At 42.9% G+C, this 22,864-nt stretch overlaps 1 protein-coding gene across 1 annotated transcript in view; it reads right to left on the bottom strand.

The window, feature by feature from the left end:
* Positions 1–2,062: 2,062 nt before the first annotated feature.
* Positions 2,063–22,864, bottom strand: part of LOC110535287 (apoptosis regulator Bcl-2-like) — a 69,926-nt gene continuing 49,124 nt past the window's right edge. Inside the window, exon 2 of the mRNA XM_036934900.1 lies at positions 2,063–3,355. Coding sequence (XP_036790795.1) covers positions 3,227–3,355 — 129 coding nt within the window. The 3' untranslated portion in view covers positions 2,063–3,226. The remainder of the gene's footprint in view (positions 3,356–22,864) is intronic.

The following is a 22,864-nucleotide window of genomic DNA, read 5'->3' as shown; positions in this document are numbered from 1 at the left end:
GAGGGAGCAGTGGGAAAATGAATGACCTGATCTGTCTGGCCAGATAAGAGAGGGAGCAGTGGGAAAATGAATGACCTGATCTGTCTGGCCAGATAAGAGAGGGAGCAGTGGGAAAACAAAAAGCTGCCAAACAAGACCTTTTTGGAGCGTCCTTTGTATGTTCAGCTTCAACAGTCTTATCACACAATCGTCAGAAACAGTCAAAAGATTTACCCTATGGTGTATCCTACAACCTTTAGTTAATATACTATATGCAAACTACACAGCATTATTTGTAATGACATTGCAACTGGACTTTCAGGGTTGCAGTCTAATTCATCTCAACTCAAGATACACGATACATTTCCATCTTAATCCTAGCCTTGTACCCTTCTGAACCGACCCCTGCTTTTCAGGACATTGCAATTCAGAAGGTCCAATGACAGCAGTTACAGTAGACATCGGAAGTAACCAACCAGAGGCCATGGAACACCAGCTCTGTCCAATAAGAGGCTTTAAAAATTAAATGTCTCCCTGATGGGAAGAGTGGTGCCTCAGTGTCTTTGCCTCCACTGATGGGAAATCAACCCTCCCATCATTGGGTTGTTATATGATACCAGGTGATCGATGCGTCTCTCTCTTGGGTGGAAGTGGCAGCAGACAGATTTGGTTAAAAAAAAACATTAAAAAAAAAAACCTTATCACTGTACCATATGTTTGTTTGTCTGGGCTTAGCTTTAGCCAATTAAGAATTACAAGCCAGGAAACGAGGGGGTGAGAGAGTGGGATAGAGATAGTGACAAAGAGATGGAGAGAGAATGAGCCGTGTGTGTGTGTGAGAGAGAGAATGAGTCGTGTGTGTGTGTATGAAAGAGAGAATGAGCATATGTGTGAGAGAGAGAGAGAGAGAGAGAGAGAGAGAGAGAGAGAATGAGTTGTGTGTGTGTGTGTGTGTGTGTGCGTGTGAGAGAGAGAGAATGAGCCGTGAGTGTGTGTGTCAGAGAGAGAGAATGAGCCGTGAGTGTGAGAGAGAGAAATAATGAGTTGTGTGTATGTATGAGAGAGAATGGGAGAGAGATAGAATGAGAGAGAGAGAGAGACAGAGAGAATGAGCAGTGTGTGTGTGTGAGAGAGAGAATGAGTCGTGTGTGTGTATGAGAGAGAGAATGAGCATATGTGAGAGAGAGAGAGAGAGAGAATGAGAGAGAGAGAATGAGCTGTGTGTGTGAGAGAGAGAAAGAGAGAGAATGAGTCGTATGCGCGTGTGTGAGAGAGAGAGCAAGAGACAGAGAGAATGAGCCGTATGTGTGTGAGAGAGAAGGGAGAGAATGAGTCGTGTGTGCGTGTGTGTGTGTGTCTGTCTGTCTGTCTGTCTGTCTGCGTGAGTGCGTGCGCGCGTGTGTCTGTCTGTCTGTCTGCGTGCGTGCGCGTGTGCGTGTGTGTGAGAGACAGAGAAAAAGTGAAGAAAAGAGGGCGATAAAAAGACAATAAGTTGAGAGAGAAGAGCAGATGCTGTAGCTAAGAGGGTGAGTGTAATAGCAGAATAGTAACAGCAGAAGCACACCTGTGGAATGCACCAATATGTGACCTTGGTTGGGAGGTGGAGGGGATTCTGGACCATCACTAAACCAAAGCCCTATCAACCTTGTTTTCCCATAGCAGCTTCAGTAACTCCTCTGTTAGCGCGCACACACACACACACACACACACACACACACACACACACACACACACACACACACACACACACACACACACACACACACACACACACACACACACACACACACACACACACACACACACACACACAGCTGCTTGGGATTAACAGTCTTTTCTCTGTGGAGCATCCAATGGGAGAAAGGCCTTTCCCAGGTGGGTCAGCGAAAGTCATGATGCTCCACATGACGCTTATCTAGGTTCTCTCAACACCCTCTGCTCACACAGAAACAGGATGCACGGCCCATTGAAGGGTTTGGGTCAAGGGGTAGGGACCGGCTAAATACATTCAGGCGTGCTTGAAAAGGGCCTCCTACCCTCAGAACATAAGTGAGAGAAACTCTGGAGAATATTCTTTCATTCCTTGTCAACATTAGTCCCACAAAGAGAGAAACAGGGAGGATGAATCAGCGCTTTAATAAGGAATTCATCTGTTGATTGAAGTTCCCTTGGGGGGTTTGTGTACAGTGAGCTTTCACCAACCAAACACAGAGAAAAACACCTAGGCTGTGTTTAATATGCCGAAAAACAAAAAGGAGCATTTCTTATTGGACAAGTTTGGATTGTAACTCCTGGTTTTGGGCGGTTCTCTTCCATTTCGGGCCCACTGAACACAACCCTGACTTTGTCCGAACCAATCATTCTGCCAAACGTGCTCCATGTCATCAAAAGTCATCATGCATACATGGACACTGGCAAAAATGGCCACCTTCACCACACATGCTGGCGATGGAAGCTGGGTGTGTACTGTACATTTGGGATGTTTTTTGTTTGTTTTTGTTTTACTTTTCGGTCAGTGTCAATGTTACAATGTTACATGTCCTACAGAATCATGCTGAAAACAGTTATCTAAAAAAAACAGTTTGTTTTTCAGTTTATGGATAAACAATCACTTGTTGTGTTATGTTCATTACCCATACATCATACAAATAATTTGGTTGTGAGAACGCACGCTTGAGTTTGCGTGAAAATGTTCACCTCCAAAATGCAATATTCATTGTGTCTGTTGGTGTGTGTCTATGTATGAGTGTATAATTATCCAACAAGTATGTATGCAATCTTTCCATAGATATTCCTTGTTGTTAAGCTCCTACACTAGTATAGAATATGCATGGGTGCATCTATCTGTGTGTGTGTGCATATACAAGGCTGTACTTTTCATTTCGCAGGAGGATGGGGCATAGAGTATGAAAGAACTGTTCCGTTGGCAGTTGGGGAGTAACAGAGTTGTGCAGTTTCATTTGAAGAGCCGGGAGCTCTGGGATAGAACCGGGCTACAGGCCCAGGCTGGGCAGTGCTAAGCTGTGAGGTGCTTTCAAAGATACATGAGGAAAAAAGAAGGTGATGGGAACGAGAGACGAAATATTGTAGTCTGTGCACAGCAGAGTTATAGGCTGCCAGTTTTTTGGAAAGAAAACTTGCTGTGGGCCTTTTTTTGGGGGGGGGGGGGGGGGGGGCTACTAGGTAAGGAGCCTTCATCTGGTAGCAGGCGATTGACGAGGGGGAGGGTCTTCTGGGGCCTTTTGTATCACTTCTGGGTGAACAAGGCTCCGATGGTGACTCCGGCGGCTCCCAGGGCGGCCAGGCCGAACACTGTCTTTAAGTACGGCCAGGAGTGAGAGATCCTCTGCTGCTCATAGATCTCCACAAAGGCGTCCTGAGAGAGAGAGAGAGACGGGGAGAGAGATTGGGAGAGAGAGAGGTTAGTATCACCATCATCAAAGCCACCCTTTAACATTACATCTGTTATTTTTTCTGGTTACTGAACATTCACCTGCTGTGTATGCGTCTTTGTTACATTATCAGTTTGTCCCATCAAGCCCCGAGTGTACAAGACATTAGGAACACCTTCCTAATATTGTGTTGCAACCCATTTTGCCCTCAGAATAGCCTCAATTCGTCTCCAATGCTCGCCACAGTTGTATCAAGTTGGCTGAATGTCCTTTGGGTGGGGGATCATTCTTGATACACACGGGAAACTGTTGAGCGTGAAAAACCCAGCAGCATTGCAGTTCTTGACACAAACCGGTGCGCCCGGCAACTTCTACTATACCCCATTTAAATGCACTTAAATATTTTGTCTTGCCCATTCACCCTCTGAATGGCAGACATACACAATCCATGTCTCAATTGTCTCAAGGCTTAAAAATCCTTCTCTAACTTGTCTCCTTCCCTTCATCTACACTGATTGAAGTGGATTTCACAAGTGACATCAATAAGGGATCATAGCTTTCACCTGATTCACCTGGTCAGTCTATGTCATGGAAATGTTTTGTCCACTCAGTGTATGTATAGGCACTAGGCATCAGGAAACCCAAACCCCCCTGGGCCTTGGTCCAGCAAGGTCTCAATGACAATGGCTGCATGTGGCCCAGATCTCTGTGGCTCTACTCCTGAGCCTCCTCTGTCTGTGGTACACATAGGGACAAAAGACAGGAACAGACGACCATGTCTCACAGCCAACCTCTCAGTAAGAATGAGACTCAGTTTAATGCCTCTCACACACACACACACACACACACACACACACATTTACGCTCCTTCTTTGCATACCAGGCATAGTAAGACCAAAACATTAAATTCCACAAGACTATGAACCACATGTAAATGTATCTCAGCATATCTTGGTTTGCAACAGGTTCTTCCCCAAATGTGTTCACTGGACCGGTTACAAGGAAATGTTCAGGTTCTTCCCCCTGCTTGTTCAGTGTAGTGTAATTGTAATATGATAAGCAAGGGGACATTAATCTCTGTTCCTGGTAATACTTAGCTTTTTATAACTAGTTGGAAAAAATGTAATTTTATGCAATATAATCCCACTGCAGCTCCTCTAGATGGAATCTTTCCAAAGTTAGTTTAAGAGGATGTAATACTGCCTCAGGTGCTAGACTGCCTCCAGTGTTTGAGGTATTTTGGTCGACATCGAAGGCTGTTTTATCACTGTAAACACTGTTACTGTGTGTGGTTGTGACCTGTGACCTGTGACCCCAGGCGGTGCAGTAAGAGCTGGGTATGTAACACTGTATTCACAAATGTGTGTGTTTCTTTTTTACAGCCAGAACTCTATGGCCAGAACCCTAGATCCTAGTGTGTGCGTGCGTGCGTGCGTGCGCGCGTGTGTGTGTGTGTGGTTGGTTGGTAGATTGTAAGGCATTTCACTGTACTTGTGCATGTGACATTCAAACTTGAAACTTGAAACTAGATTGAATACTAGTATGCCTTCGATTTCTTCCCCTCCTCCCCATACGCAGAGGAGTAGTCTGCTTAATAAGTAAAGCCACATTGTTTTTATTGCAGCGTACTTGAACCATATTACACTTGGCACAGACTCTCATCTGCAGCTCAAACCCGTCATCTGAGTTCAGCGTTCCACAACGTGCTGCCTGGGAGGAGGGTAATAGACTGCAAAAAGGATGCTTCCCCAACGTGCTGCATGGGAGAAGGTTAACCCACAACCACCGCACATCAAAACCAGTTAGAGCAGATGACAAGACGTGAAGGGGAGGAAAGAGAGAGAAGGGGGGGGGGGGGGGGGGGGGGGCTTGCTCTGGTGCTGGGAAAGAGAGAGAAGGGGGGGGGGTGCTCTGGTGCTGGGAAAGAGAGAGAAGGGGGGGGGCGTGCTCTGGTGCTGGGAAAGAGAGAGAAAGGGGGGGTGCTCTGGTGCTGGGAAAGAGAGAGAAGGGGGGGGCGTGCTCTGGTGCTGGGGAAAGAGAGAGAAGGGGGGGGGGGGGGGGCGTGCTCTCGTGCTGGGATGTTAACCCACAGCTGCACATCAAAACCAGTCAGAGTAGACGAGACGTGGAGGGAAGAGGAGAGACAGAGAGCAAAGAAGGGCTAGCTCAAGTCAGAGTGCGGATGCAATATTCAGTACCATTTATCCAGAGGTGTAGCTCACACATGTCGTTCTTCATAGTCCAGAATCATCCTCTAGTTAGAATGGATAGGCCAATGAAGTTGGATTTAAGTCTTGGAGTAATCACAATTTCCCATACACACATACCTTCCCTCATTCTACACTAAATGTCACTGAGGAAAAAGCACGTCATGGATCTTTTCTCTGACAGCCACGGGTCAATATCCTGTGTCTTGTATGATCATATCATGTACTTAATCCCCTCTCTTCCAGAAATATCATGTTTATAGCCATCCTTCCCACTTCCAATATTCACCCACGGTGCTTACTGTAGTAAAGGTGATCAATCGAAAAGTGCTTCATTCAAAGTGTTCAATTACGAGAACAATTTCTCTACATTTCCACCACTCAGCAAAAAAAGAGATTGATGACATCATGGGAAATTCCTTGATTGCTCAGTCTGGTCATACAGAGGCATGACAGCATCCCAATAGGAACTGCGTCTACTTGTCTCATTAGCTTATTCCTAAACGTGTCCTATCACGGCTAATTACATGAATCCATTCCAGCTGGGGGAACAGTTGTCCAGATGAGTACAGTTGATCATGCATATCCAGCGTTAACAAAGCAACCTTGTGCATGTACTGTAAAGAGTAGATATCACACTGGTTCCCTGTTTTCACAGTTGTTTCCACTGTCGTGCTTCCACAGTATGGGGATATACACTAGCACTGACAAGATGAGCGGTACAAAACATAGACATACGTCAGTCCAAAGATACCAACGCTGGTTTGATGTCATGGTTTATTCCATTCTCTCGAATCGTTTGTTCCCCCTCTGGCCAGATAGAGCAGACGTGCAGTGTGTATTTCATTATGACACACAAGCAAGGGCTATTAGGTGTTTACACCTGCAACAACAGCTGCTTTGTTGATCACCTGATACACACACACACTGTCCCCTCTCTCTCCTCCTCTATCTCTCTTTCCCTTCAGGTTACTTTATGGTGCTGTCCTCTCCAATGGCTTCCATTCCTCCTCGTCTAATGTTTTGCTCTCACAAATACAAGAGCAGGTCCCCAAGGAATGCAATGACTTTAATTTGGAGTAAACCTTTCTTAGCAGCTATCCTGTTTGCAAGCCAGAGGGTCGGTGACAGACAGGGCCCCTTGGATTTCCAACATGTTGACAGGTTGGGTACCTCCATCCCTGTTTGCTCTACGTTTTCCCCCCACCTCAGCAAACATTGTCACTCGGCAAGCTTCCGGCGTGTGTTTGAACAGACCGGCTCTGTTTGCCCAAGGCCAGTACTAATAGCCTCTGAACGCAGCTCTGACTTTTAGATGGAGCAGCTGAGCTAGCTAGCTGAGTCAAAGATGATCTGTTATATTGACAAGATGGACCAGTGACCGGTCTAAACAATGGAAATACATGTTCTCAAAGATGGAACGCGAGAGCAGGCGAGATCAGGTGGGACCATTCTAGCCAATGAAAGGGCAGATACGCGTGTGAAATTTTTTTGCAGAAATGCCACGTGTCCACTTATTATCAGTGCATTTGTAACAACCTAGCCATTACAAAACTTATATTCAATCAAACAAGCCTAATGTAGCAAATTAATAATTACATTTTATGTTGACCAAATTTGACATTCTCTCATTGACCTCCATACAAAAATTCCTCACTTCCTGGTCTTATTTTGTGGACAGATTTTGGGGCAGAGTAAACCCACTTGCTTCACCAGTGCTGTCATGGCCACCAGGATATACTAGCCTACTTGTTTGGGCTTACGTAAAGTTAATGCTAACAGCGAGGTGAATGAAAAAAGTGTCAGTGTAAAGATGTCAGTAAATATTAGTAAAGGGTAAGTTGTGAATCTTCCGAATGTCACATCTGACCATTGCTATATAAACAGATGTCATTCTTGGTTATGCAGACTTTGCAGAAGTTTTATATGCATCCTAAGAAGTAGTGTTACTGACATCTCTTTACAAACAAAACGATGACATTTACTCAACCTGAAAATGGCGCCAACAGGGAGGGCTGCCTCGCTTCTTGCTCTTAGGAAACTTTTACAATTTTTTTTTGTTAATGTATTATTTCTTACATTGTTAGCCCAGAATTGTTTTTGTGTTATTACATACACTCGGGAAGAATTATTGGATATCAGAGAGACAGTAACTCACCAGCACTACCAGCATCATGACCAGGAATAAAACTTTCCCGAAGCAAATTATTTTTTCGCACCCCCCAGGGCAATTGAACTGATTCCAGAAGCCGACCCAAAACAATGGCGGTGAAGGAGAGGTACTCGGAGTGGTCTTCTAGTCCGATTTAGGAGACGCACACAGCACCCACCGCTTCCGAGTATATTACTCGCTAATGTTCAGTCTCTGGATAATAAAGTTGATATGGGATATGTTCCGGGTAGCTTCCGAGAATAACATTGACGAATACACTGCAACTCCTCCCTGCAGGCCGTCTCGTCGTTATTGGTAAACAAGCCTACCACTGTAGTGTCGTCTGCAAACTTGATGATTGAGTTGGAGGTGTGCATGGCCACGCAGTCGTGGGTGAACAGGGAGTACAGGCTCAGAACGCACCCTTGTGGGACCCCAGTGTTGAGGATCAGCGGGGTGTAGATGTTGTTATCTACCCTCACCACCCGAGCCCCTGCCTGTTATCATCCAGAAGGCGAGGTCAGTACAAGAGCATCAAAGCTGGGACCGAGAGACTGAAAAACAGCTTTTATCTCAAGGCCATCAGACTGTTAAATAGCCATCACAAGCACATAAAGGCTGCTGCCTAGACATGAAATCCCTGGCCACTTTAATAAATGGAACACTAGTCACTTTAATAATGTCTACATATCTTGCATTACACATCTCATATGTATAAACTGTTTCCTATACTATTCTACTGTATCTTATTCTATGCTGCTCTGACATTGCTCGTCCATATATTTTTATATTCTTAATTCCATTCAGTTACTAGATTTGTGTTTATTGGGTATATGTTGAGTAATTGTTAGATATTACTTGTTAGATATTACTGCACTGTCAGAGCTAGAAGCACAAGCATTTCGCTGCACCCGCAATAACATCTGCCAAACACCTGTATGTGACCAATAATTATTTTGATTTGACCCATCAGTATACCTATTCTTCAACAACCTGATTAGCGCAATGATAACTGACTTCCTTGGAATATCAATAGCAATACTACCTAAAAACAGCCAACCAAGCCCTTTCCCAGAGTTTTCCCTAATGGATTGGATCAGAGCCCAGGTAATGTAACAAAGCCAGCCAAATGTGACTGGCTCCCACTGTACCCACACATGGGTTATTAGGGTTTGAGGTCGTTTAATCCAGGGGGATTAGCCAAATGGATGGGATTCAGACGGATTTGCATGAGATGCTGATTAGGGCATCAGACTGGGTAATGGAGGAATGCTTCATCTGGGGAGTTTCCTCTGCCGGTTCACTGGGGGTTCAGCATGATGGGATGGCTCACTGTGGAGAGACGATCAAACTCATAAGTGCTCTCTTTCTCTTTCCTCTCTCTCATTTCCTTATTCCCGGGTCTCTTTTCTCTCTCATTTCCTTATCCCTGGGTCTCTTTCCTCTCTCTCATTTCCTTATCCCTGGGTCTCTATCCTCTCTCTCATTTCCTTATTCCCGGGTCTCTTTTCTCTCTCATTTCCTTATCCCTGGGTCTCTTTCCTCTCTCATTTCCTTATCCCTGGGTCTCTTTCATCTCTCTCATATCCCATTCCTCTCTCTCATAACCATATCCCTGGGTCTCTCACCTCTATCATACACATACACTCTGTTTGTTCTTTATCTCTGTCTCTGGGCTTGATTCAATCCATAGCGCTGAAGTTCTGCGTTGCAGCGCGGTTGAAATTTAAAGTGAATTTCCAATTGAGCCAACATACATTTAGTGTGAATGCAGTCTCGGCGGGAACATTGCTTTTACATTTATTGCGTTGTAGTACAGATCTTCAGCGCTATGGATTTAATTGAGCCCTCTGTCTCTCACTCCACCTCTCTCTACTTACATACACTAACTAGGACATATAAATATACACATATATTTACAGTGCATTCAGAAAGTATTCAGACCCCTTAACTTTTACCACATTTTGTTACGTTACATCCTTATTCCAAATAGGGCTATCTTCTTTATTCCACCCCTACCTTGTCACAACACAACTGATTGGCTCTAACTCATTAAGAAGGAAAGAAATTCCACAAATTAACTTTTAACAAAGAACACCTGTTAATTGAAATGCATTCCAGGTGACTAGCTCATGAAGCTGGTTGAGAGAATAGCAAGAGTGTGCAAAGCTGTCATCAAGGCAAATTATTTTGACTTGTTTTGGTTACCACGATTCCATATGTTTTATTTCATAGTTTTGATGTCTTCACTATTATTCTGTAATGTATAAAATAGTCAAAATAAAGAAAAACCCTTGAATGAGTTCTAAAACTTTTGACCGGTAGTGTATACCAGGTAATCGTCTTTGATCAAATGACGTAGGTGCTCCAATTCCAGGTGAGGTAGTCTTCTTAATGTGGAAGGACTCAGAAAAATCCCTTGTTGTTCTTAGTGTAAAACAAAAAGAGATTGGTTATTCCCAAAGCTCCAACAAAGGACTACCTCTTGGATTCTTGTCAGGCAGGGAGTTGAGAATGAGAATAGGAATGTTGAGGGCTTTGCCCTGCTCAGGCACCTGTCACATGTTGGCAACAACACATCCCCCCCGCCTCTCATTTGTGCTGAAAAACCTCCACTGACCCCAACCACCTCCCCTCAACTCCTCCCCTCAACCCCTCACACAGATTTTATTAAGAGGGCCTCTTTTCTGGCAGGCATAAAGAAAATAGTTTAACGGTTTTAGATTGCCAGAAGGATGTCGCAATAGAGGAGAAAGGAAGCAAAACTCTCTGAAAATGGGGAGGCTTCCGATTCAGGCCTACCCACTGTGTCAGATGACAGTTGACCTGTTATTTGCGTCAAAAGCCAGACCCTTTGATTCATTGTTGTAAGTTCAAGGAAAGAATGTAAATCGTATTGCCTTGGAGCCTTTGGTTGTGGCCTCAATTGACAATGCTGGGATTGTACACATAATAACATTGACTGTGTGTGTGTGTGTTTCTGTTCATTTGAGTCTCTTACAGAGAAAACAAGGCCTTAGTTCATGTCATGGCCTCCAGGTCTTTGGCTTTGTCACGTCACATGTCAAGTGTAGTCAGTCCTGGACAATTATGAGCTCAGACAATCACACACTCCTGAATTCAAGAATGCAATTATTTGCTGATCTACTTGCTGCCTATCCCATGATGCACCGTGTGTTTGGCTCACAGGCCTCCTATGAACCTTACCCTAACACATTATGACATCCTTTCACACAGCCATTTAACCTGAGTCAACCCGTCCCAACTGACAACTGTACCATACAGCTAAGAAGGCCTCAGGTCTCACATAACCCCAGAGCTGAACACGAATGTCTCCATCCATCCAATCACGTGGAAGCATGACTCTGGGTAAGGTTTTTTCCCGTCATGTTTTCAGCCATCAGAGCGGATTAATTAGCTGGCCACAGATATAAATGCACCATGGGAAAGGGAACAAGGCACGATTAACACTGCACTGCCTAAGAAGAGGGGTGTGTAGAGCTGTGGCGGCGATCTTCATGCAAATATCTGCCAGTCTCACTTTAATTGACCGTTAATTAACATAAAACACATTTAGCATCTTGTGGCTTCCACGCATAGCCTACAAGCCACTGATGCGGACCCTTGGAACATCTACATTCTAAAAAGGTTGAATAAATCAGCGTAATAGCCTACACCATCACGATAACTCCATTATTTATTTTAGACAGGTCTAAAGAAACATGACATGAAGAAAATGTTGCCTCAGAAGTACAGAATAGCATATTCTGAGTTGTCCTTATGTTAGGCCCTGATCTGGCTATGCCAAATGTCTGTGTCTTTTAGTTATCCAAATTCTAAACTTAATTGAGCGGACAACAGTAGGCCTATAACCTATTTTATTGGCACCAGCGGAGAGCATCGGCAATATCTCCGGTGAGTGCGCACTTTGCATATTCACTATTTATCATTGTTGGGTCAGTACCACTTAAAAGGGTTTTGGACACTACGTTATATGCGCTCAGCCACTGAACAGCCATTTTGCAGTTAAATTATCAGCCAAAATTACGACTATCCAATCATCACATAAGGTATAGTATGGTATTTTACATGTCTGTAAATGCAATGATGCATGGAATTCTTTATTGTATATTGACAGATGAGAGTTGACCTGTTATTTGCATCAAAAGCCAGGCCCTTTGATTTGTTATTGTAAATTCAAGGAAAGATAGTAAATCGTATTGCCTTGGAGCTTTTGGACGAAACTGGGATTGTACACAGAACAAAATTGACTGTGTGTGTGTGTTTCTGTAAATAAGAATTTGTTCTTAATTAACTGACTTGCCTAGTTAAAAAAAAAAAAAAAATTATAAAGCTGAATTTTTATGGAGAAAATTAGCTTCCACAAACCTGAAACACACGTGCCACCTATGTATGCTACACTGGTTGTAAAGCGAATTAATGTGCTTCATTTTAAGAATTAAGCAAGAAATATCGTAGCACGAAACAAACTGGGCCAGTCAAAACTCTGTTTTCATACATGATTGCGCAATGACTGGGCTTATAAGAACACGTTTCACTAGGCTCTGTAGGCTATGTGCTCTCCAACTATGTTCCAGGGGTCCGAGGATTATAGGCTCAGTTTGGAGTTATTTGGACACTTTAGTTGTGTTCCAAACCTTATCAAAACATATAGGCCTATGGACAAGGCTACATGATGGGTGTGACTATGATTTGAAAAAGTCAAAATAAAGGCATGTGCTGTTTCTTGCCTTAGACTGCACACGCTGGACATCATTCACAGGTGGTAATAATGCATCAGTCACATGTGACAATATTGTCACCCATTAGACTATTCTCAATTCTCAATCTTGTTTTTACATATACTAAATAACATACGTGTGAAATTAGTTTTGATTGAGAATGGCCATTATCATACACCTGTCAAATCAAATCAAATCAAATATACCCCTGTCGGTACAGGGGTATATTTGCATTGATGTCAGAGTGATTAGAGGGACAATAGAGCACTGAGTACCAAGCCATTAGTGACTGTCAGTTAGCCACTTTCGTAGGCTACTAATGACCATCAGTGGCATCAGAGTACAGTCTTGGAGAAGACTAGTTACCATGACTAAACGGTCAAGTGGAATTTGATTGCAATCATGACTCGGTAACTAGGTCATGGTAATGTGTTACTGTTGGAACAGATGCATGCTGGGATTTACAAACAACAACGTTTCAATGTTTTAGAACGATTCATACACATCAAACACAGAAATAACTACACCAGTGTTGTGTTATACATGTACTGTTCAGTGTATCACGTCGACTTTAAATTCAAACAACGTAGAGTGACTAACCGGGGGAAATTGATATCTGACACAAAAATACTATGCCCCTAGTGCCCCAGACCACGACACTAAAACGAAATGTGTTTATTTTTCAGAACTTTCCTTTTAGCAGTTACCCTAGCAACACTTCCTCTTCTTACAGCTCACTATCATGGACCCGCTGGGGACTAATGAGGTCTTACAAGCATTTTTTTTCTCCTTGAGATAACGAGATTCCAGTCATTAAGGCAATGCAGTGGAGGTGAAGACAGACCCCCTACTGTGCACAGGTTGACACATCCCTGACTTCAGGGGCCCCTGTGGCCCTTCCCAGGGTACCTTCCATCAGGGGGTCAGCATCACAGATAAAAACGGAAATTAAAAAGCACACATCCTCCCAGTTCTATCCAATCAGTGTGTAGACCAGGGTGTGTGTGTGAGCATGTGAATGTGTGTGTGGTAGAGAGAGAGAGTAGCGGTGGGGAAAGGGGATTGTGTCCGCTTTGATGTAGTAACCACAGGGCCTGAACGTTAGCTCCAGATGCACCTTCCACTGTATGCACCCCACGGCCGGGCAAGCGTAACGCAGAAAGCAGGAAATAATTTTGTTTAGATGAAGTAGCTTGGGGCAGATGTTGTCCCTTTGTGATGTTTTTTATTTTCCATAGAGGAAACATTAACTTGTCTAGAAAATGTCTTTGCTCTTAGCGTCTTGTCGACCCAGTTTCATATATTTTATTTTGTTATGTTATCGTGTGTTTAATGCAAAAAATATACGGTGACATTCTCATGAAGCGGTAACTAACTTGCGGTAGCACATAGAAATCTGCAGCTTAGTCAAGACCTAATATCATTATTTTCTCACACTTTATACCTCTGAGAATATCCTTAATTGAATGATGAAACACAATTTCAGTGTTGTGCTTTAAGGCCTAACAATACTTTTGGCAAGAGTAAGAGGCATGAGACATGGATAATGTTGTTAAATGTACGAAGCCTGGAGAGAGATTTATATTTTGTCTGTTGCTCTGTACCAGAGTCAGGAGTTTAAACTGAAAACAATTTTCTTTTTATTTTTTAGGATGCATTGGATTACGAGGTCAAGGTTCAATCCCCCCCCCCCCCTTCTGTGCTTCCCCACTCTGCTTCTATTTCTTCTTTTATGGCATTGACCCCTGTGACCCATGGCGGGCAGCGCCACACTGACATGAGAGGATTGAGGTTTAGGCGGGTTCGAAGTGTGTAACATGGCACCAGAAACTGAACCAAGAGGAGGGTCACACTGTTGCTCTTTCGGGAGAGCCTTATGGGTAATGAGATTGGCCACCTTGGAAAGTCCTCTTTCTTGGAGGGTTGGGGCATGTCCCCCCACCCCATCTCCACTTTACTTAATGGGGTTTTATTTAGTCCCTTTGTCCTCTCATCCCCTTGACCGTATTTTGGTTTGGAATAATTCTCTAGGGGACAGTAGGGTAAGTTGAGCCATTTTTTTACATTCAATATCACTCCTTCAAGGGAAATGTAGTATTCTTTCTAACAAAGATATCTACAAAACATTTAAAACACCTGCTCTTTCCATGACACAGACTGACCAGGTGAATCCAGGTGAAAACTATGATCACTTATTGACATCACTTGATAAATCCACTTCAATCAGTGTAGATGAAGGGGAGGAGACAGGTTAAAGAAGGATTTTTAAGCCTTGAGATAACTGAGTCAACGACTGTGTATGTGTGCCATTCAGAGAGAAATGGGCTAGACAAAAAATGTAAGTGCCTTTGAACGGGTTATGGTAGTAGTTGCCAGTTCGTGTCAAGAACTGCAATGCTGCTGCGTTTTTCACAATCAACAGTTCATCCAGCCAACTTGACACTACTGTGGGAAGCATTGGAGTCAACATGGGCCAGCAATGGGGTATGTTGAGCCGCGGGACATGGTGAGTTTAGCCACCTACAAACGTCTATACTGAATGAAATATTACCACTACCTTTTCAAAACCATGTATCTTCATTTCCCAAACACAATCACAATCACTTTTTCTGTCTTTTAATCATTTTATTCATATTTTAACACAGGCTTAACACCTAACAAACACTTTGTACTGTTTTAAAGACTTTCAAATCAAATTCTAGTAACATAGGTCAGGCCCTGTTGTTACCTCATATCCCAGCGATAATGCCTTGCATTAAGCCTGGGAAGAAAACACTTAATTGTGCTCAACTTGCCATTGGCTCAACTATTAGCTTAACTTATGCTAGGTTTCAGACTTCATATTGAAGCTTATAGAGACCCCAACTGATGTATATAACAATCTTTAAATTATCTACTTTGGTTTAGATACAAGCATCATGAAACCTCTAACACAATAAACAAATTTGACCTGGTGAAAATCTGTTTTTAGGATCTAACTTGCTTTCCATTTTTTCTTCCTTCACAGACTCCATGAAATGATGACCTCTACCTAAATATTTGGTCAAATTATTCATTTTGTGCATGGTTTCCTAGAAACAAGGGTGGCTCAACTTACCCCACTCTCCCCCATTGTATGTTGTTGTAATAGGGAATAAAGCTTAGATCTGCTTAGAATGGCATCTTAGGGGAGATTGACAGTGCATGATCATGGTATCACACACATCCCTAGTAACCTATGTCCTAATTTGTAAGGAAGACATAGAGATACTGTATCTTTCATCTGTCACTATGCATGTTTGTTTGTTTCTGCTAAAAACAGCCATGTTGAATGTGTTATTCCTCAACGCCTGCTTTTGGGTTTGGTCTAAATTGACCGTCACAATGGTCATTTGAGTGTGCAATAATATTTACAATAAAAAAACCTGACCCACGAAAGCCAGATGGAGATGGGTGAATTAGACGCGCATTCGTTCTTTATATTCCTGTAGCAGAGGCTATGCTGCAGCAAGTGAAGACCTACCTGTCACAAGAAAAAAAGTTACCATGATGAGATGATATGTCTACATGCATTGTGAACTGCACTCCATATTGAGATGGGCTGTCTGTCCCCACCCTGAGCGTTGATTCATCATACAGAGGCTGTAGAGAAGCTAGATTTAGCCAGATTTAATCACATATAATTTAGCAGTTCCATTTCACGCCATGCTATTCATATAAATAATTTATTATAATTTACATTTTTCTCAGTTATTTTTCACGGGAAAGGGGAGTGTTTTTGGTTGGCAAATCCCGGCCAATCTTGGTAACCGGGTTCCCGCCATTCAACCCTAGTGCATGTCCTGTTCATGGCTGAGCATAGCTATCTTCAACAGATGCACTGGACAGAAAGTGGAAATAGAGGGATGGAGGGGGTGAAACTACTCCCGGCCAATGGGGTCCACCGATCTGGTTTCATTCACCATTCTGCCAAAGGATCCTAGAGAGCCAATTAGGGTACAAGAAGAGTGGGGGAAAAGAAATAGAATTACCCCCCGTCCCCCCCGTCCAGCTGTCTCCCCTTCCCCTTGTCTCTCTGTCCCCATATCCAATGCCCAAAATGTAAGGCAACAGGGATTTACGCAAAAAATCCCTCCCAGGAAGAGTATAAATTGTGTCACACGCAGAAACTTATATTAGCTAATGAAAAAAAAAAGTTTATTATTTAGTGACGAAATGCTTGTTCTTGAACAGAGGCAGATGAAGTGAGAATGAACACATTGAATAATAGTTCAAAGCTGTTAGAACCTTAAGTAACCTTTAGTTTGTTAAATCTCCACCATTGTTGGAACATTACTGTATGGTAATGAGTGGGCGTGGGTGTGTTCTGTGTGTACGCTAGTCAAAGTGAATGATGTATGAGGGAGGAAGCAAAGACAGAGGGGGTTGGGGGCACATCTAAAATGTATGAAACAAGGCGTTGATTAAGATCAGAGAAAGCATGTCACCGGTGTACTTTGATGAAACAAATCAACACATATTAAAAATGAACCTTTAGCGTGAACAGACATGTCCCATCCTCAACATCAACCCCGTTCTCTTTTAGACAAAGATTTTAAATATGACTAAGGACGAAGAGTGTCTCAGTTCCTAGTCTAGAGTTGCTGTGTTCATACTGTTAACTCTGAGGGGGAGGTTAGGTGAGGTCATCTCTTGGCTTAGCGCCAAGCAAGGCCGCCCAGGACATCCGAGGAAACGATGAATCTGTCACTCTGAAATCCAACCCTCTGTCACTGACAACTGTCACCGTCCTTATTAGGATGGAACACACTGACCACAGAGTCAGGAGGCCATTCAGTCTGTGGAGGCATTGAGTCTCCCCCTTCACCAGGACTCTTTCTTTCTTCTCTAAAAGGTGCTGGAGGTTATTTAGAATCTGATGTATTAATGGCTGAAGGAACCGTTGGCCCCTTCCACCACAGAGCCATCCCAGGTTTACAGGCTGTTCTGTATGTTTGACACCACTACACCAGAGAGCAGTGAAGACCTGCTTGGCCTTTAGCGTCTGTGGTAAGTGCAGTTAGCTGTTGTTAATGTGGCCTGATAATTAATCTGCTCTGACTGTTTAAAACATGTCAGGGGAAAGAAACTGATCTATAGGCATGTTTCCTCATGATTGGGATGGAAAAGCCTTGCAAAACAGTCCATGAGCTTGGATACAGACTTGAGGCTGCCTTGGCTTGGTAACTTAGGCATTATATTTTTCAGAATGAACAGTTGCAGTACACTAAATCACAGGAAGTCATAAGAAGCTGACTATGATTAGGAAGCTTTAGTATTTAGGAAAACCATTTTTAAAAAAAATGTTCTTGTATATGTGTGTGTGTATGTGTTTGTTTGTGTGTGTAAAGGGCCGCAGCAATAGAGAATCTGACTCACATTTAAAGCTCGCTATTCATTAGCATGAGGTGAAATCCCTGCAGTGTCTAGAAGTGAGACAGACTCTACCGCCCGCCCAGTACCTGCAAACCTGTGAAAAAACATGGCGTTCCAAGAAGAATCTATCAACGGGATGGCAAAGGTTGACGCACCCATTTTCTTTGTCATGGGGCGAGGTGTAAAGTGCTGACTCTGATACACACGGCCAAGGTCATGTCCCCATAGGATAACCCTTTTTGGTTCCAGGTAGAACCCTTTGGTGGTGAAAAAGGTGCTACTTAAAACCTTGTATTAGTGAAAGGGTTCCAAATACAGGATAAATACAATAAAAATTGATTTTCATAACTCAGCTGCTAACTTTCAGTTGGGTCTTTGGAAGGCGAGACATTCTCAACCTCACCATCCTCCTTCCGTACCGTATCTCTCAACCTGCCCTTTCTGTTCCCCTGATGATGTGGGGTACTTACCGTATCCCTCAACCTGCCCTTTCTGTTCCCCTGATGATGTGGGGTACGTACCGTATCCCTCAACCTGCCCTTTCTGTTCCCCTGATGATGTGGGGTACGTACCGTATCCCTCAACCTGCCCTTCCTGTTCCCCTGATGATGTGGGGTACGTACCGTATCCCTCAACCTGCCCTTCCTGTTCCCCTGATGATGTGGGGTACGTACCGTATCCCTCAACCTGCCCTTCCTGTTCCCCTGATGATGTGGGGTAAGTACCGTATCCCTCAACCTGCCCTTCCTGTTCCCCTGATGATGTGGGGTACGTACCGTATCCCTCAACCTGCCCTTCCTGTTCCCCTGATGATGTGGGGTACGTATTGTATCCCTCAACCTGCCCTTCCTGTTCCACTGATGTTGTGGGGTACATACCGTATCCCTCAACCTACCCTTTCTGTTCCCCTGATGATGTGTGTAACGTCCCGTATCCCTCAACCTGCCCTTTCTGTTCCCCTGATGATGTGTGTAACGTCCCGTATCCCTCAACCTGCCCTTTCTGTTCCCCTGATGATGTGGGGTACGTACCGTATCACTCAACCTGCCCTTTCTGTTCCCCTGATGATGTGGGGTACGTACCGTATCACTCAACCTGCCCTTTCTGTTCCCCTGATGATGTGGGGTACGTACCGTATCACTCAACCTGCCCTTTCTGTTCCACTGAGGATGTGTGGTACATTATATATCCCTTCCTCAGTCCATTCTCTCTTCAACCTCTCCTTCACATTTCAACCACACACATCCAGCTTGCTGGCTTTAAACAGGGGTAGGATTTTGTATCAGCTTTCTGAACAGCAAGACACCATCACAGGGGGGAATGTGTGTGTGTGTGTGTGTGGCTGGTCATACAATGGCACTGAGGTTGTTTGATGTTGGAGCCACAGAATCTAGTCCCCCCACCAGTGCCCTGCGTTCCCATGGCAGCTCAAGTTCGCTGTGAGAGCAGCAACTCGATCTCTACCCAAAAGTAGAGGCAAAAAGAGATTAAAAGAACCTAAAACTAAACCCCAAACTATTTGGTGAGGTATAATGTACAAATTGACACTGCCTTATTGCATGACAGAGACTATAGCATTACGTCACATGACATCATAGTGTTGCTCGATGAGGCATCTACAGATTGATTGTAGTGGTTGGATTGTTGAAGCACTGATATCATGTAAATCCTTCGGATTCATAGGTCAATGTCAGAGGATGTTCAAGGTTCTTCCGAAATGTTATCAGAAGCAACAATAAATATTTTCTTCAGCAAGACTGCCTTAACTGAAGAATAACCCTGTTGCACACTTAAGTATCTTAACAAGAAAAGTGCTAACAAACACTCAGTATTAGCATCGAAATGACAAAGCGACAAAATGGGCAAAGAGAAAGCACAACACAGAGGAGCGATTAACCAAAATGTTGGTTATTTTTCGGTTAGTTACGAAACAAAAAATTGATCTACACTACCGGTCAAAAGTTTGGACACACCTACTCATTCAAGGGTTTTTCTTTATTTTACTATTTTCTACATTGTAGAATAATAGTGAAGACATCAAAACTATGAAATAACAAATATGGAATCCTAAGATTCTTCAAATAGCCACCCTTTACCATGATGACAGCTTTGCACACTCTTGGCATTCTCTCAACCAGCTTCACCTGGAATGCATTCCCAACAGTCTTGATGGAGTTTCCACATATGCTGAGCACTTGTTGGCTGCTTTTCCTTCAATCTGTGGTCCGACTCATCCCATACCATCTCAGTTTGGTTGAAGTCGGGGGATTGTGGAGTCCAGGTCATCTGATGCAACACTCCATCACGCTCCTTCTTTGTAAAATAGCCCTTACACAGCCTGGAGGTGTGTTGAGTCATTGTCCTGTTGAAAAACAAATGATAGTCCCACTAAGCACAAACCAGATGGGATGGCATATCGCTGCAGAATGCTGTGGTAGCCATGCTGATTAAGCGTGCCTTGAATTCTAAATAAATCACAGACAGTCTCACCAGCAAAGCACCCCCACACCATAACACACCTCCTCCATGCTTTACGGTGAGAAATATACTTTCAGAGATCATCCATTCACCCACACTGTCTCACAAAGACACCGCGGTTGGAGTCAAAAATCTCCAATTTGGACTCCAGACCAAAGGATACATTTCCACCGGTCTAATGTCCATTGCTCGTGTTTCTTGGCCCAACAAGGTCTCTTCTTATTATTTATGTCCTTTAGTAGTGGTTTCTTTGCAGAAATTCGATCATGAAGGCCTGATTCACACAGTCTCCTCTGAACAGTTGATGTTGAGATGTGTCTTTGACTTGAACTCTGTGAAGCATTTATTTGGGCTGCAATTTCTGAGGCTGGTAACTAATGAACTTATCCTCTGCAGCAGTGGTAACTCTGGGTCTTACATTCCTGTGGTTGTCCTCAAGAGAGCCAGTTTCATTATAGCGCTTGATGGTTTTTGCGACTGCACTTGAAGAAACTTTTAATGGTCTTGAAATGTTCTGTATTGACTAACCTTCATGTCTTAAAGTGATGATGGACTGTCATTTCTATTTGATTATTTGAGCTGTTCTTGCCATAATATGTACTTGGTCTTTTACCAGATAGGGCTATCTTCTGTATACCCCCCCACCCTCCCCCAACCTTGTCACAGCACAACTGATTGGCTCAAACACATTAAGAAAATACATTCCAGAAATGTACTTTTAAGAAGGCAGACCTGTTAATTAAAATGCATTCCAGGTGACTACCTCACGAAGCTGGTTGAGAGAATGCCAAGACTGTGCAAAGCTGTCATCAAAGCAAATGGTGGCTATTTGAAGAATCTCAAATATAAAATATATTTTGATTTGTTTAACACTTTTTTGGTTACTACATGATTACATTATTATTGTTATTTCATAGTTTTGATGTCTTCACTACTGTTCTACAATGTAGAAAATAGTAAAAATAATGAAAAACTCTTGAATGAGTAGGTGTTCTAAAACTTTTGACCGGTAGTGTATGTTTGTTCAAATATTTTAATTTCATTTTTTTTTTTTTTTGTGAGCTTGATGCTCAATGCAGTTTTTCTAGAGATAACTGTGCAATGCAGTAGGGAGTTATAACTTCCAACTATTCAACATAGTTTAGCACAGAAAACGTGGTAATTAACTACAATGACCATAATCCATTGTGTGCCTACTTGTGCGGTCTGTGTGTTTCTCTTACGCCTGTTATATTAGGTTAGTGTGAGGCAGACATGTCTAGTGGAAAAAGAGACAAGAATGTGTGATCAAGAGGGATAGAGAGAAGTTTATTCCTAAGGTATCACTACCTGACAATACCTGATCTAAGTGATTGATCGTTGGTATTCAGCAGTCATAAAAGTATGCCTTATTTACTTTGAAGAACTACTAAAATAGTGATTTTGTCAGAAAACATAGGCAGCAGTTGTATAGAGATGAGGTGATGACTTGGAATTAAATAATTTAGTCATCAAATAAAACAAATGTAATATACACAACAAGTGAAATATTTTATTAAAGTAATGTGTATAAATGATGGTTAATAAGTGATAAGCAGTAATGGGCAATCACTACCATCATGGGACTTTTATTCATTGTTTTATTAGGTGTTGTTACAGCATTCCACCCACATAATGCATATTGCATTTAATGGTTACAAAAATTCTCAAAATCAAAAACCGTGATTATTTTTTAATAATCTAACTGGAACTGAACCGACCTCAAAAATCACTAATCGCTCAGTACTCCAAACCAGGACTTGATTAAATGATTGAATATCAGGATTTTTATCTCCTTGGTTTCTGTTATCCCATTATAAACAACAGTTTATTACCATCTGTTAACATGAGCATTACTGGTATTAGTAGTTTATTACAGAGAGTGAAACTAGGTAATTTGGGATAGAGAGGTGGGCCTATCAGGTATGAGGAGACATTCACCCAGAAGTCTTTATTTAAGGCTTTTAAACTTTTTGTCTCATCGCTCTTCATTATTACAATTTGAGAGTATCCAAGGGAACATTATCCCGAACACCCACACACACCCACCCCCACACACCCACACACCCACACACACACACCCACACACACACACACACACAATGAGACTTACACATTGATTCTGTTTCCACATTAGAATAGACATTGCAGTATCCTGGCTCACTCTTTCCAGATGCTCCACGGTACCATAACCTTGATGGTTTGGGAGGAATAATCAAAGCATCCAATTCAATAATCTGCCATAAAGTAACTTCCATCCTGCAGAGAAGCTGAGAAAGAATCATCCTCTAAAGTTTTCCCTGGAAGATTATTGGTCTCTCTAAAAGCCCTGACTGTCCATTCACGAAACCATACCTGATGTCTATCAACTCAATGTTCATGCATAATTTAGCAGCTCGATGCCTGTTGTAAATACATAGTCCTTTATTATGACTGGGGCATCAAATATTCATCCAACAAGGGATTAAGATGGTGTTACATGCAATACATCATATGTATCAG

The sequence above is a fragment of the Oncorhynchus mykiss genome, chromosome 11, assembly GCF_013265735.2.
Source record: "Oncorhynchus mykiss isolate Arlee chromosome 11, USDA_OmykA_1.1, whole genome shotgun sequence".
In the NCBI taxonomy this organism is placed as follows: domain Eukaryota; kingdom Metazoa; phylum Chordata; class Actinopteri; order Salmoniformes; family Salmonidae; genus Oncorhynchus; species Oncorhynchus mykiss.
Note: the sequence above shows the minus strand (reverse complement) of the source record. Positions and strands in the feature narration are given on the sequence as shown.